Source organism: Sceloporus occidentalis, unplaced genomic scaffold (assembly GCF_023333645.1).
Source record: "Sceloporus occidentalis isolate IW3139 unplaced genomic scaffold, rSceOcc1.0.p SCAF_5, whole genome shotgun sequence".
NCBI classification, from domain to species: Eukaryota; Metazoa; Chordata; class Lepidosauria; order Squamata; family Phrynosomatidae; genus Sceloporus; species Sceloporus occidentalis.
The window spans coordinates 50,313,730-50,328,032 of NW_028316985.1; the positions used below are offsets into that span (position 1 = coordinate 50,313,730).

At 38.3% G+C, this 14,303-nt stretch overlaps 1 protein-coding gene across 1 annotated transcript in view; it reads right to left on the minus strand.

The window, feature by feature from the left end:
- ACSS3 (acyl-CoA synthetase short chain family member 3) overlaps positions 1–14,303 on the minus strand; it is a 59,609-nt gene that overhangs the window by 10,114 nt on the left and 35,192 nt on the right. The window contains exons 10-13 of the mRNA XM_089524033.1: positions 13,290–13,385; positions 9,909–9,972; positions 3,445–3,526; positions 1,924–2,046 (exon numbers count right to left, since the gene is read on the minus strand). Of these exons, the coding sequence (XP_089380159.1) occupies positions 1,924–2,046; positions 3,445–3,526; positions 9,909–9,972; positions 13,290–13,385 (365 nt within the window). The remainder of the gene's footprint in view (positions 1–1,923; positions 2,047–3,444; positions 3,527–9,908; positions 9,973–13,289; positions 13,386–14,303) is intronic.

A 14,303-nucleotide genomic window follows, 5' to 3' on the forward strand; every position in this document is an offset into this window, starting at 1 on the left:
TTTGTCAAGATGAAGGCACAATTATGCTGTGAAGATTAAGACACTTTCTCTTCCCTAACAGAAGCTAGGTTTGAGAAAGCTTCCTAACACTTCAAGAAAATCTCTTTAAATCTTTATGGCTTTGCATTACTTCCCCTAAAAGTAGGACCATCAACATTTTGACTGTCAAATGAGAAGAGAATCCCATTTTGTTATCATAGGCACGTTACAGACATTTCGGTGCTTCTTTTTAGCTGCGCCGGGAAGCCTTGAGGTCTGGCCGCTGGGACTTCTCAGCGCAGCTAATGACAGCGCAGGGAGAGCGCCGCTTTTCGGCGCTCTGTAACGCACCATAGTCTGATAATTAAGATCCACCGGTGTACATCTGCTGATGGAAGAAGCTCCAACGAGGTGATGCTCCTTCCCATGCAGCCCCCTCACATTTGCAACAGGAGTGTCTCCTTTTCCAGTCCTCATTAACATCTAATACTCTGCTCAGAATGGTGTGCCTGACCCCAGAAGCCAATATAAAAGGTGTGTGGGAGTGACATAAAGTGGAGAACCACTTCTTTTTGGATCTCTGACATAGCTTCTACCAGCAGATGACAACCTCTGGATCCTTGCCATAGGGTTTACTCAAAGCATGATTAAGTCTGCAGCCAACCCAATTTCATGATTATCCCTATGCTAATTTTCTGTTTGATGCTTTTAAAACTTTCATTCATTTGATTTTGCATTTTCATTATTTTTCCCTTCTAAACATCTTTTATTGTTGTTGCTCTTGATCTTTCTTTTGCATTTGACACTGTTGATCATCTCCCCCCTTTTTTTGTCTGATGATGACTTATTTGAAGTTTTTTTCTTAATTTTCTTCTGTGTCATTCATTTTATTTTTAATCCTAATAGAACAAAAGAAGAAAGAAAAACAAACAAAGACAGTTCACAGGGACACTCATGATCAAACAATGATCATTTAAGCAGCCTATGGCTGAATCTTGCTCCTGCCTTACAATGATGTAACTATATGCAGGTGGGGGTGATGGCAGCAAGAGGGAAAGCCATGAATGCAGCAGCTGCATAAGGCAATACAGAAATAGGCTGCTTAGAGCCAGCAGATTTTGTATGCCTTTTATTACTACAGCTGTGCAACCCTGGAAAAATCAAACCTTTTAATGTAGTATGCTAACAGGATTCTAGCGTATAATGTCGTCCAAAAAGTACAACTGGAAATGGCACCTATAGGATAAGTGTTCAAATGTGTCTGGGGTTGTGAAAACTTCAGGCCATTGAAGGATAGATGGTTGAATACTTCTCTTTCCAACCTTGCAAATTAAGTATCCTGGAAACTATAAGGGCATAAAGAATCCATTTACACTATCCATCTGTTAAAACCTATGTCACAGGAATACAATTTTAACAATGCATTAACATCTGCAAATTAACAATTTTCCTAAAACAAAATATGTATTATAATTTCTAACCAAAAAGAATCCACTTCCAGATATGACCACATCGTATGCCCTGAAAAATTATCCCTTTTACTCTCCCAATGTATATTGGACTAGTTTTTTTCTAAAAAGGTGTGTTGTGAGGTTACCTGAAAAATGTATTTTTGATGAATTAATCTCGATTTTAAATTTTGTGTTGTTCAAGATTTTAGAGCTAGGAGTAACAATGAGTTAGACTATGGCATACAACATAATCAGTGCAAAGCTCTTTTAGCCTCTTGGTATTGTGTTAAGAGGCTAAAAAAGCTTTGCACTGATTATGTTGTATGCCATAGTCTAACTCATTGTTACTCCTAGCTCTAAAATCTTGAACAACACATTTTACCTTAAACCATTTCTAACAAGTCGCAAAATGGAGACGTTTCTTGCTGAAGATTTGAAATGTTAGCTGTAGTTTTCATTTTTATTGGCATTTTTAAATTAGCATTGCACTTACCTCCTCAATTGCACCCGCTGAAATCCTATGACCTGCAACATTAATTACATCATCTACTCGAGACATGACATACAAATAGCCCTCTTCATCCATGTAACCTGCATCCATAGTATCATAGTACCCCTGAGAATAAAGGCAGGAAAAGAAAAATGTTTTATTCAAATATTAAATATTTAAGTAATATCTTGTTCCTTTATTTAATAATATCAGTACATGTACTCCCAAATAGCTGTCTTTCCCCATAATATTTATCTTTATTTCAATCCAAAATAATTTTAAGCATCAATAGAGATTTTACAATATCCAATTCAGGCACTGGCAAGTGCAAAGAAAGGATGAGAGCTGTTTCTGTCCTTCCCTCATTTCTGATAAACTTTTTAATTGGTTGTGTTTTGTTTTGCTTTTGGCTGTTTGAGCATGGGGAAAGAACAAAACTGTACACTCTTAAACATTTTTTCCACCAAAAATATTTTTTGTAGCTGATATTTTTCTTCCTGAACCTAATGGTGTGTGGAGGTTTGGGGCAAATAGCTGAACACACACCCTCCTCTAAAATTACCTCTACTCATAAAATAGCTTCACCACAGAGAATCAGTTAACTTGTAGAGCTGCTCATGACCTGCATCATTTGCCATGTAAGCCATGTCCACAGCAGCATTATCTATCCCAGAAAGTACAGTTTGGACTTAGTAAGGGCTTTGGGGAAAGTGAACAAGAGATGTACCGATTTGGGATTACTGGAACTCTTGCATTACAGTCAATATATCTATGGCCCGTTACAAATGGGTGTAAAGTATGCGCCAAGCGCGTTCTAGGGTCTAACGCTAGTAAGTGCTCAGTGCGTACAAAATGGCGGCTCCCATTCTACACAGGCGCCGCCATCTTGTGGTGCCACTTCCGGGGCGCAAAAAGAAGCTGCTTTTTGCAGCTTCTTTTTGCTGCGTCCAGGAATCGTGTGGTTTGTCTGCTGCGGTTCCCAGACGCAGCAACCAGCAGCGCCGCAGAGCGCCCATTTTGGGTGCTCTAATGCGCCTATGTGAATGAGGGAAATGAGACTCTTTCTTTCTAGCATAAGACAGATATGTATTCTACTACAAACAGAATCAATAAATAACAAATATATAGCCATACAACAAGCATAAATATTCAGAAATATAAAATATTTCTATACATCTAGGAAAACATACCTCAAAAGCTAACCAGGGAATGTGCTACAAAACAAACAAGGTGCACAGAGCCTAGGCCTATATTCAATAAAAGCTAAGAAAAATATAGAATTCCATATTCTAGTGAAGTGCTTCTCGGGCTCTATGATGTGAGGAACTGGCGTTTTCTTTCTTTCAACATTTCCAGGGACTGGTACCATATTTGTGTCCACTGGCTACAACTGTTTCCTTCCTTCCTAGAAATTCACTGTGAACCAGCAGCCAAGCTCACAAACTTGCACTATTCCACAGACCATCCTATGCATAGCACTAATCTCAAATGCCAGAGGTTCTTCATTACATGTTTAGTCCTCACCGGAAATTTTTGGAAATATAATTCCTTGTAAAGAGCCTCATTTTTCCAAAGACCCAAAAACGCTCCTGGAGGCAAAGGCAACCTGTTAAACAAACAATGGATGCAATTATACAAATGCCCAGTATAAGATGGCCACAGTTACAAATGCTACAAAAACTCATAAGTATATATGAAACATTCAATATGATGGGTCAAAACCCAGTTTTGCTACAGAAAACAGACTACATCACCTGGAGCTGTTCATGTTAAGGGGATAGTTTAAAAGGTTATTAGTCAATAGTGTATCAAAAACAAAGTTAAGATAACTTACAAGTCAGCAGATGAACTTTACTTGAAGGCATAGCCCCTTTTTTTCTTGTGTGGTATTGCTGGTCATGGATTTAAACCATTTTACACTAAGCAAGAATATTAAATCTTAAATGTTACAATGGGCCTGAACACACAGGCCAAAATAAAGCTGCTTTGTGTCACTTTGAAGGTATGTTTTTTAAATGCTGCGTGCGTCCTGAGAGGTCAGAAGCCGAGCCAAAGCCACGCTCCATTCCTAAGGATTGGAGCGCAGCTTTGGCATAGTTTCTGGCCACTTAAGATGTGTGTGTCATTTAAACAGCATACCTCCAAAGTGACACAAAGCAGCTTTATTTTGGCCTGTCTGTTCAAGCCCAGTCATCTGTCAGATTCTATCTGCAAAACTTCAAACTTTTTGCTGCTTAATTCAGAATATGGCCGCCACAACATGTTCTCCAGAAACAGACCTCATCAATTTGTTAATCTCAACTAGAGCAGACCTACAGAATCAGAGAAATTTATATAAGTGTTGATTTGGCTTAATTGAATGGGTCTACACTAGTTAGGACTAATAGACTGAGACCACAGGAAAGCATTTAATTCCATCTCACAACACCCAACATAGACTGGCAGTAGGACATGAAAGCTAATAAAAACCTAGTGATGAACCAATGTTACAAATTTGTCAATATGCCCTATGAAAAAAATGACATGCATAGGGATTAATATTTCCCAGGGATCTCCCAGGGAAATTTCATGTTTCTAAAACGCCAGCCTTCACAACTGAATTCTCAAAGCACTGGTTTGGAAAAGGCCATTAACAAGGGGAGATGGCAGACTACACAATTCTGGGGAATATTATCATTCATAGTATGAAACAAAATGACCAAGCTCCACAGTTGAGTAACGAGAAACATTTCTGTTTAGTAGTCTGTGGTAGAGAGCATCACACAGGCTCCCATCTATTTCAACAACAGAAAAAAACTGCTCACCTTGAACCCACTTTAATGTTAAAGCCCTGTCATAAATCAATGACTACAGAGTCAGAAGACTCTCTAGACACCTCATCAATATTCTTCTGACTTGCTTTAGAATGTATTGTCCAGACCAATCCTCCACCACCAGCTTCCCCCTCAGAGACTAGTAAAGGTAGATAGATACCTATTCACAGAATCACTACAGGAGCAGGTGCATGAACTTGCATGAAAAAAGCAAGAGTATCACAAAGCAGTGAAGACACACATCAACTATCTTTAAAATATTATTTGTGACGGCATCTTCTTGGGTCCATGCTATACTTGAATCTCAATCACCACCACCACAAAACAGGGACATTTCAAATGTTCATTCTTTCCACATTCACACAGTGTCCTGGCAATATGTAATAGAAATGGTAAAATAACAGATATCATGCCAATTCCAACCATGCTAGGAGTTAAGTTAGCATGCTTTTTTTTTATTCCCAGGGCCATGATCCATGATTGTTTCAGCTTCCTTTCCTATCTAACTTCCTCCTGCCAACAGTCCGCACCCTTTCTATCTCTCTATTATGGTTTCTAAAAGACATTGTTTCCCTATTTTTCCCTTGGGAACTTGTTCCTCAGACTATTACATATCCTATCTTCTTCCCTCATCCCCTATAGTATCTGTCCTCTCTGGTCTCCTGGTTCCTTATCTTCCCCCTCTCTTTCCATTAAGAATACCATTATTTGCACCTTTGTTTTCTGTTCTAAGAGAAAAACATAGCTTCCAGGTACATGTACATCTTAAAGATACGTCTAATTCCTTGGACTATTCTGAGGACTCCCCTACCATTGGGCCGACTGAGGCAACTGTTTGAGGCAGCAGACAATAAGAGTGAACATACGTATGCACGTACACAACCTACACATAGTGCTCCCACATTCCCACTGAGCTTCCTAAACTATTTTACTGCCCTCAAGGACAAGAAAATTATGTCCTACCACAAGTGTTGAGACAACAGCCTGGTTGGATTATCTGTTTAGAATTAGGTTTAGAATTAATTTTCTCTTTAGCTTCAGGCAGCAAATAGCCTTGAGCCAGGCTTTTTGCTGCCTGAACATTATAAGAAATGTCTAGTGGAGGATATAAAGCACAGCAGCTGTATGGAAGTTTGGTTTCCAGTTTCTCTCAAACACAGCATACACATAGTTCAATGCACAGTTCTTGTTACAGTGGGAATACAATTTCCATAACTTTAACTATATTTTCAGTACATATGATTATTAAATGAAACCCCAAGGAAATGGAATCTACCCTATATGTTTTCATGTTAGTAACAGGATAGTAAATTGTAACTGATAACGTAGGTTGCACCTTTGATTTATTTAACTGTCTAAAAAGTCCTTGTCACAGAAAGAAAGGACAATGCTCACTGACACAGTCATTAATGATTTTCCTACAGCCTGGTGGTGGTGGTGTTTCTTTCAGTTTAACCATTAAAAGTAACCAGCACATCTCAGAAAACAGATGTACACTTTTACATATATGTATTTTAAAAATGCAATACTTAATATTCATCAGAACAGCAACACAAAAGGTGCTAAGTGAATTCAATCTAATGATCTGCAAGAGGGCTACATCACACATAACAGGAATAAATATGTACAGTTAACAATAATTTAAAATGCAAATCTCTGTAAGAATTGCTTTCATTTCAAAGTATTTTACAAGCCCCTGGCATAGCACATATACTAAATGTTTCAAATAACAAGTAACATACAGATGTATAACATTTTCAAATTATGTTCTTTCCCTCCACTTCAGTGGTGTTTCCTCCCTCCCTCCAATAATGTTCTATCAGTGAATATTTGAAGCTCTCTTAAGGTCAAATGTTCCTGTGGCAGTAGCTGGTTTGCTTACTGTGGAATGTATATGTTGTGTCTCTGCACATATTGTCTCTTTCCTACCACAGACTAATATGGCTGCTGAGCTGAAATGAGGACAAGAAGATACACTGAAATTAAGGTTTCTTCTTTTTTAAAAAAAACCCTGAACATTAATTGTCTGAAAGGCTGAAGCTGCATTATCATTCCTTGGTTTTTTAGAAAAACAAGAACCAGGGATTAATTCTGTAGATTGACACATTTCAAGATTTGAACTAAAAAGGGATAGATGCTGTTCTAAAACACACAATACTGAAGTAGCACCATGTTTTATACCAGCACAAGGGAAAGGATTTAAAGTGGATTTATGACTTCTAAGTGTCAAACAAGCATGTTGCTCTAACATAAATGACACTGAAAACATCCATGATTTTCAGAGATATGGGTGCTATGCAGCAAATCCACTTTCTTTTCTTTTTAAACAAAAAGTTCCCAGCAAGGCATTAACAGAACTAAGAGAGTGTCCTGGGGGGCACAGGTTTTTTGTTTTGTTTTGTTTCAAAACTCCCTCTCTATGTCCAGAAGGGAGTCATTCTCACAAGCTGCTCACAGCAGAAATGTTCACTATTACTGCCTCTCTACCACTGGTACTCAAAGAATACACAAGGCAAAGGAGCATCATTTAGGAGAAGAACAGCTGGAATACATGAGACATGCTGGAGAATTCTGGGGAACAGTTTTTTCACCACAAGATTTACCATTTACTGGATTGCTCCACCTGTCCCACTAGAAATTCTAGTAAAAGATTTTTTCTAGAATGAGATCCAGAAAAAGTAGTGGTTTGAATGTTGGACTAGGACTCCAGACTTCAAATTCCTGCTTAGCCACGGAAATCCGCTGAGTGAGCTTGGGCAAATCACATGGTCTCAAAGGAAGGCAATGGCAAACCTCCTCAAAAAAATTTGTCACAAGCACCACCTTAAGTTGGAATTGACTTGAAGGAACATAACATCAATAACAGCAACAACTACATCAAACTATAATAATATGATATCTTTAGCTTAAATTTCTTTAATGTTCATACAGTTTCTAAAATATATTTGATGCTCCCTGGTGCAAATATTGTGTAGGCTTTAAAGATGATAAAATTGAAAACTGCGAGCTATAATCAAATATTTAAAAAGGTTCAAATATCTTCTGCATGATTACATAAACATACACAGACATTTCTGTACATTTCACTTTCTTCCATGGAAAAGTCAACACATATTATGTATGCTGTAATTTGTAAACAACCACCTTCCTCATCATTCTAAAATACAGTATTGTTATGAAGCAGAATATGTGAATCACTATTAAGAAACAAATGCACGTCACATAATTCTTTTTGCACATTGCAGAGTGTATATTTTATTAGCCTGCAAGTCTAAAAATGTCACACAAGGTAGGCACAAATACCCAGGGTTTGACCTAATGTTAACTTCCCAGCTTCTACAAAAGCAATTGACATCTCAGAGCACTGATTATATTCAAGAGAATACAAAAAACAGGAAGAACTAAAGTTAAAACAGTTATAATCAGCTGAGTAAAAGAACTTGGCCTTGAGCATTACCTGTAAGTCAGCCAAAAAACTACAAATGGCATGAACCATAGTAGCAGGTTACTCTTAAGATCTTAAGCAGAAGCAGTGGAAACTGAAAAGGGTAAGAAAGCAGAAAAGGAAAAAAAATACAGTCAGTGCTCCAGTAGCACACAAGATGTTACATGAGATGTTACTTTGCCTAAATGGATGGCTAGGTGTCAAGCTCAGAATACAACATGCTAATATTGAAGAAGAACAGTGGGACAATAATGGGCTGATTCCTATATAAGGTTTGTTTCTGTTACAGGTATGGAATTATGAAAAAAAATGGAAAAACCAAGTGAAAAACCTCCAAGACAGAATTAGTTATGTGATATTTTCAGAAATGGTAAGATGAGTTGGTTAGTAGATCTTTCTTTTTCTCCTTTCCATTATGCTATGATAGCATGCTACAGAAAGCTGACATATTGCAAAATATGAGTACAGTAATCATTACACTAGAGTCTATGAAATGCTAACACCTTCATATATTATACACCTGATAAAATTCCATTCATCAAAAGGGGCAACAGGACTATGCTACTAAACCCACCACAAATCTTCCCTGATCCCACTTCAACATATCAAGCATAGTAGGGAAGAGAAGCCTAGATACATTGACCTCTGCATGCCTGAACATGCAGAACCTACAGAGAGGAGGTTCTAGCTACAGATGTAAGTCTATGCACAAAGAAATCCTTGGGTGTTAAGTTTCTCTTGCTAAGATGTCTCTGTCCAATGTGTGGCTACTGCAAGGATGAAGAAGCTATGTGTCATCAAGGCAATGCCATTGTTTCTCCTTAATCAAATGGAATTCTCATATGATAAAATGAATGAAAGAGGATGCATTAAGAAGCAACATGGCAGAATCCCAAGTGTGTATCGATAGCCCAACACAGAACATCGTGTTAGATTATGGAAAGCGTCTCCTATTAGAAAATGGCTATCCGTAAAAATTTCACAGCTTGCATGGTTCTCAAAAGAAGGCAGGAAAAAGCCTGATAAACACACTAATTCTGCACTACATTACAAGATTCAGAAACAGTGAAACAGCACATTAAATACTTAGTATTTGAACTGTTTCTTCATTTTTACACAATGACTAAGTCACTGGTTTTTTACAAAAATAAATTACATTTATCTATAAAAACCAGCTTGCTTGCTCTACAGTAGCAACATGGACCCTTACTTTAACTCTAGTTAAGCTCAATGGGGAATTTTTCTTAAGTGAATATTGGACTCTGAATATTCTCCAGTGGAACAGTTGCAAACACTGCAGCAGGTTAATGAAGCAGCAAGCAGCTTTTGCAATATCCCCCAATGAACCAAACATGTCTTTCCATGTAGGCTGACAGACCATAACATATCATCAATAACAAAACAATAAAGGAAGGTGCATAAGTTACAAAGGTAGACTTATTTTACCCAGTCTACTGTCTTAAGAGAATGCAGAGCTTGGGAAAACCTCACTTTTTGAATTATAGCTCCAAGAATCCCACAGCCAGCATGGCCACTGGCCATGCTGACTAGGAGACTGTGCGAGTTGTAGTCCAAAAATCACAGGTGGGTGGAGGTGAGATATTTAATCAGCATAGAAATTATATTCATCATTCCTCAATCACATTTTTATGCTTGGGTGAACTCCCACAGCCTCAATCCCTCTTTATTTTATTAATTACATATTTCTTGACAACTTATTGGTTGCTTACTTCACCACAATGTTTCCTAAAGTCTTCGTTTTTACAAGTTGCTTGTTGTCATCCAGAATCATCACTGCAACAAAAGGACATAGCAAGAGGTCACAAAAACAAGTGCATTCTACTCCAAATCTGATTAGACCTTTTGCAAAAAAAATAACTTTGAGCTTAATTACTATGCCAGACACACCTGAGGAAAGAAATTATAGATAATTGCAGTGTCTGTCTTACGTTATTTTAGAGGCTTTGTTTGTAGGCTACGATGAAATAAAGAATCGATTTTGAGTTGCAGAAACACAGAAGAAGTTGAATAAAGCTGTAAAATAAATGGGGAGAAATCTCCAGAAAGAAAAATAACATGGGATACAAACAAGATTTTTCAATGTTCATGTAAGATGCAAAATTGAAAACAAAAACCAACCAAGACAGTGAGCTAAACAGCAAGTGAGATATTTTAAGTATCACCTGGCTTTTATAAAGCAGCAGTTTAATATATCAGATTGTCATTGCTTTAGCTGTCTTTTTAATGGCTTTGTGGAATGCAGAGAATATGTAGGAAGCTGCTGTACTTCCCATCCTACTGCACCCCAGTGCTTTCATTCAGCTTATTTTCTGTAGCAGACAGAAAAGGTCTCACTCCTTATTTTGGTGGGGAGGTTGTGGGAGAGAAGCAACTATCCTCAGAATTAACACTGGACATCCCCACTGGCCCAGAAACATCAACACAAGAAGGGTCTATATATTCAGAACCGCCATGCTTTCCCTTGCACACTTAGATTAAAAGGTCCTGAAACAAGCAAATACCATTTAGCTGTAGGTGCTACTTCCACCAGAGACAGAGCTAGACATGTTGACCAGAGGCTCCCTTCAAGCTTCAGGCTACATTTACACATTGCTGAAGCATCACTTGAGTCTTGCTCATATGAGTCTCGAGCTTCAGCTCCCCATATATCTGCCTACAGTTCTATATGCATCCTGAACTCTTGCTGTGCTTGAACAGATCTTCCTTGGATTTGCCAGAACTGAGACCTTTTTTGCTCAACACAGCTTTGCCTTAGCTTTTGCCCTGTTCTATCTGAAAGGACTCTGTTCTGCTGGAACCTAAACTCTTGCTATGAACTTCCCAATGAAGTCAGGTGTTCTAAAGAGCGTGATGTGCATCTTGAAATCCTGCATCTAAAGAGCCAGCATGCAGTGATTTGAGTGTTGAACTAGGACTCCAAGAGACCTGGGTTCAAATTCCCACTCAGTTGTGGAAAAGCACTGCATGACCTTGGGTAAGTCAAACATTCTCAGTTTCAAAGGAGGACAATGGCAAATCCCCTCTGAACAAATCTGGCCAAGTGAGCCTCATAATGGGTTTGCCTTAGAGTCACCTTAAGTCAGAAACAATCCGAAGGCACACAATAACAAATGTTTGAATTGGCTTTTCATCTTATAATTATTGTCTTTGTTTTTCAAAATATGTATTTTTCCCAAACTTATTTTTTTAAATAAAAGCACTCAACTCTGTTTTTCCAAATAACTGAACATTTTTCATTTAAGTGAAGTAGCCCTAACGTGATCCTAATATCTAATCCCTGGTATTCGTGGTTAAATCTTACCTCTAAATTAATAAAATATTACAGCATTCTTAATCTTACAATTGCACATGTTCTGCTCTCAGATGTCTTCCACACTGGAGGCAGATACTGCCTTTATACTAGTTCAAAACCTACATTTCCTACAGCTAAAATAAAAATGTTAAACATTAAAGATAATGTACTTAACATTCCTTTCAAATATCAGCTTCTGCAGAAGACAGCCTTCCTGATATAAGCAGATACCAGACATGTTTAACTGTAATATGGTTGTACACTCACTGAACAGAGTGGATATTTTGGTTTTTAAAACATACTTGTGAATGTCAATGATGTTACATCCAGCATGTACAAAGACTGAAAATGAGCATATGAAATATAATAATAATAATAATAATAATAATAATAATATGTTTTATTTATATACCACTATTCCAAAGATCATAGCAGTGAACAGCAAGTAAGCTAATATAGTTTTTCAATGCTTATATCATAGGCTTTACTGATTACATGGAGGTTTTTATACTGACAAATGTCCCTGGATCCTTGTATTTGTTTGTGCAGGCAATCTTGTGCATATAAAGAGTTCTCATAAACACTAAGTGTCCAATTCATTACTTTGTCTGAAACAACTTTGCACATATATCTCTGTTATATGCAGGAGTTACTTAGACTTTGCCACAGTAAATAAAATTCATGACCACTGAGTGTTTTGGCGCACAAAGAGGTACCAGATCCAGAGGTACAGGATACCTCCCCACACAACCTTCTGTACACCAGATGATGTAAGAAGCATGAGGTCACCCTTGATGTCACTGAGGCCCAATACAGACCGCCCAAAAATGGTGGTCTGCAGGCGCCCATTTTAACTCTGGAAGGATGTCGCAGCCGCTAGACTACAAGACGACCCTCTGGAGTTAAAAGAACTACAGGCGCCCGGGTTACGTCGCAAGTGCATCAATGGTGCACTTGTGATGTAACAGACGTGCTGCGACGTGCAGATGCTATGTTCCGTTATGTGAAATGGCAGCGGCCACCATTACATACTAGGATTCCGGACTGAGCGGTTGATGCGTGGTCCAGAACCCTAGTATCGTCGCCACCATGCCCCTTTTGGCCCGTCTGTCTCAGGCCCGAGTTATCAGATAAAATGTTGGGTAGTTTCTCCAGCCACTGCTTTGACTAGCAACCCAACTCCACTGCTCCCCTCCCTTCTCCATACAGAAGGGATCCTGCACCTGGTGTCTGCAGGAGGCTGTTGAGTCCCAAGGCTCAGCTAGCTACCGCAAATAGCAGCTGGGAACAGCATGCAAGGGAATCCCCACTGTTATCTCCAATCCTTTCCCTCACTTCCTTCAAAGGCCAGACTCTGTATACAGATAAAAGTTCCCACTCCCTGCTGTGATACACTATGTGAACACCAGAGACAGGACTGTGATACACTATGTGAACACCAGACATAAACTGAACCAAGTTCCATTGTGCCTGCTGGTGATGAATAAGTTATTGCACCTTTAGCAAAGTATTATGACATAATACAGTTTCTAAACTGGACAAGAACAGAGTAAGAATTTAAAAAATGGTTATGTAAAGATTTATCCTGTGGATTTTTCTATCATCTAGAGATGCTGCTGGGGAACAGAAACACAGAAACAGCCAAGCAAACCAAGCCGCTCTTGGTCACTAGATGTTAAATACAGCTGCACTTTCACTTTAAATATCCTCTTACTCTTTCACCCTGTGATAAACCATGAGCTTAAAGAGAACAGGCCTGTGCTATCTTGGTAATACTGTATATATTATGTAACTTTACCATTGTATCCTGGAACCGGTTTTCCTGTCTGTCCTGGGGGTGGTGTTAAAGAGTTTCCCAAGCCAATGCAGGAAGCTGTTATTGGAGATCCTGTTTCTAAAATGCAAGAAGGGAGAAAAGTTTATAAGATCTCTATACTTATTGTCTTCACATTAAAAAGTAAACCAAAATGCGTTGAGACTAGAGGTAAATACCCTCAGTATGTAACATAACAGGTTTTCTTTAGCTCCTTTAGATATAACATACAAACACTGGCTTTAAGAAATGTATCATGTTGTTGAGATCTAATCCTCTTGTCAGCATCAAGCAAAAATCAAAAGCTAACTCTGTTGCAACAGGACAGTGGCATCATCATGGCAGTGCCATAAGTAGCACTGGTATCACACACACCCTCACTGATCTCCTCCCATACCACACCATACAGAAACCTTAGTAATGTTTTTGTATTCATGGTACTCATAAATCATAATTCTCATTTATCACTTAACGTAATGGCAATGGTACCTTTAAATTATGATTATCATCCACACAGTCTAAATGTATTTACATGTACATAATTTCATGTGGTTAAAATTAAAATTTGGTAAGATTTGATGTTTTTTAAGAAAACCTTTTAAATATTTTTTTTATTTTAAAAAAATAAAAAATAATTTAAAATTTAATTTTAAAAAACTCAGGGCCTCTCCTTTCTCCTGCCACTGAGCCTCATCCGACTCAAAAGAGTTGATATTTTTAATAAAAATAAAAATTTAAAATCCTTGGTCCCTTCCTTTCTCCTCCCTCTGAGCCTCGCCTCACTCACACAATCTCTTCAGTGTTTTAAAGGGACGTGGGCAAATGCCACAGCCTGTTTCTGCCAAAAGGAAGCTTTTTTGACAGCCATGGTTTCACCTCCCCTTAGGGTGTCACCTGGTGTGGCCTGTATGCCACTGCAACAGGGTGGATGGATTCCAATTGTTTTTGTCTGTAAAACTAAGGCCCGTTCTACACGGGCCTTTGCCATTCCCCCAGTAC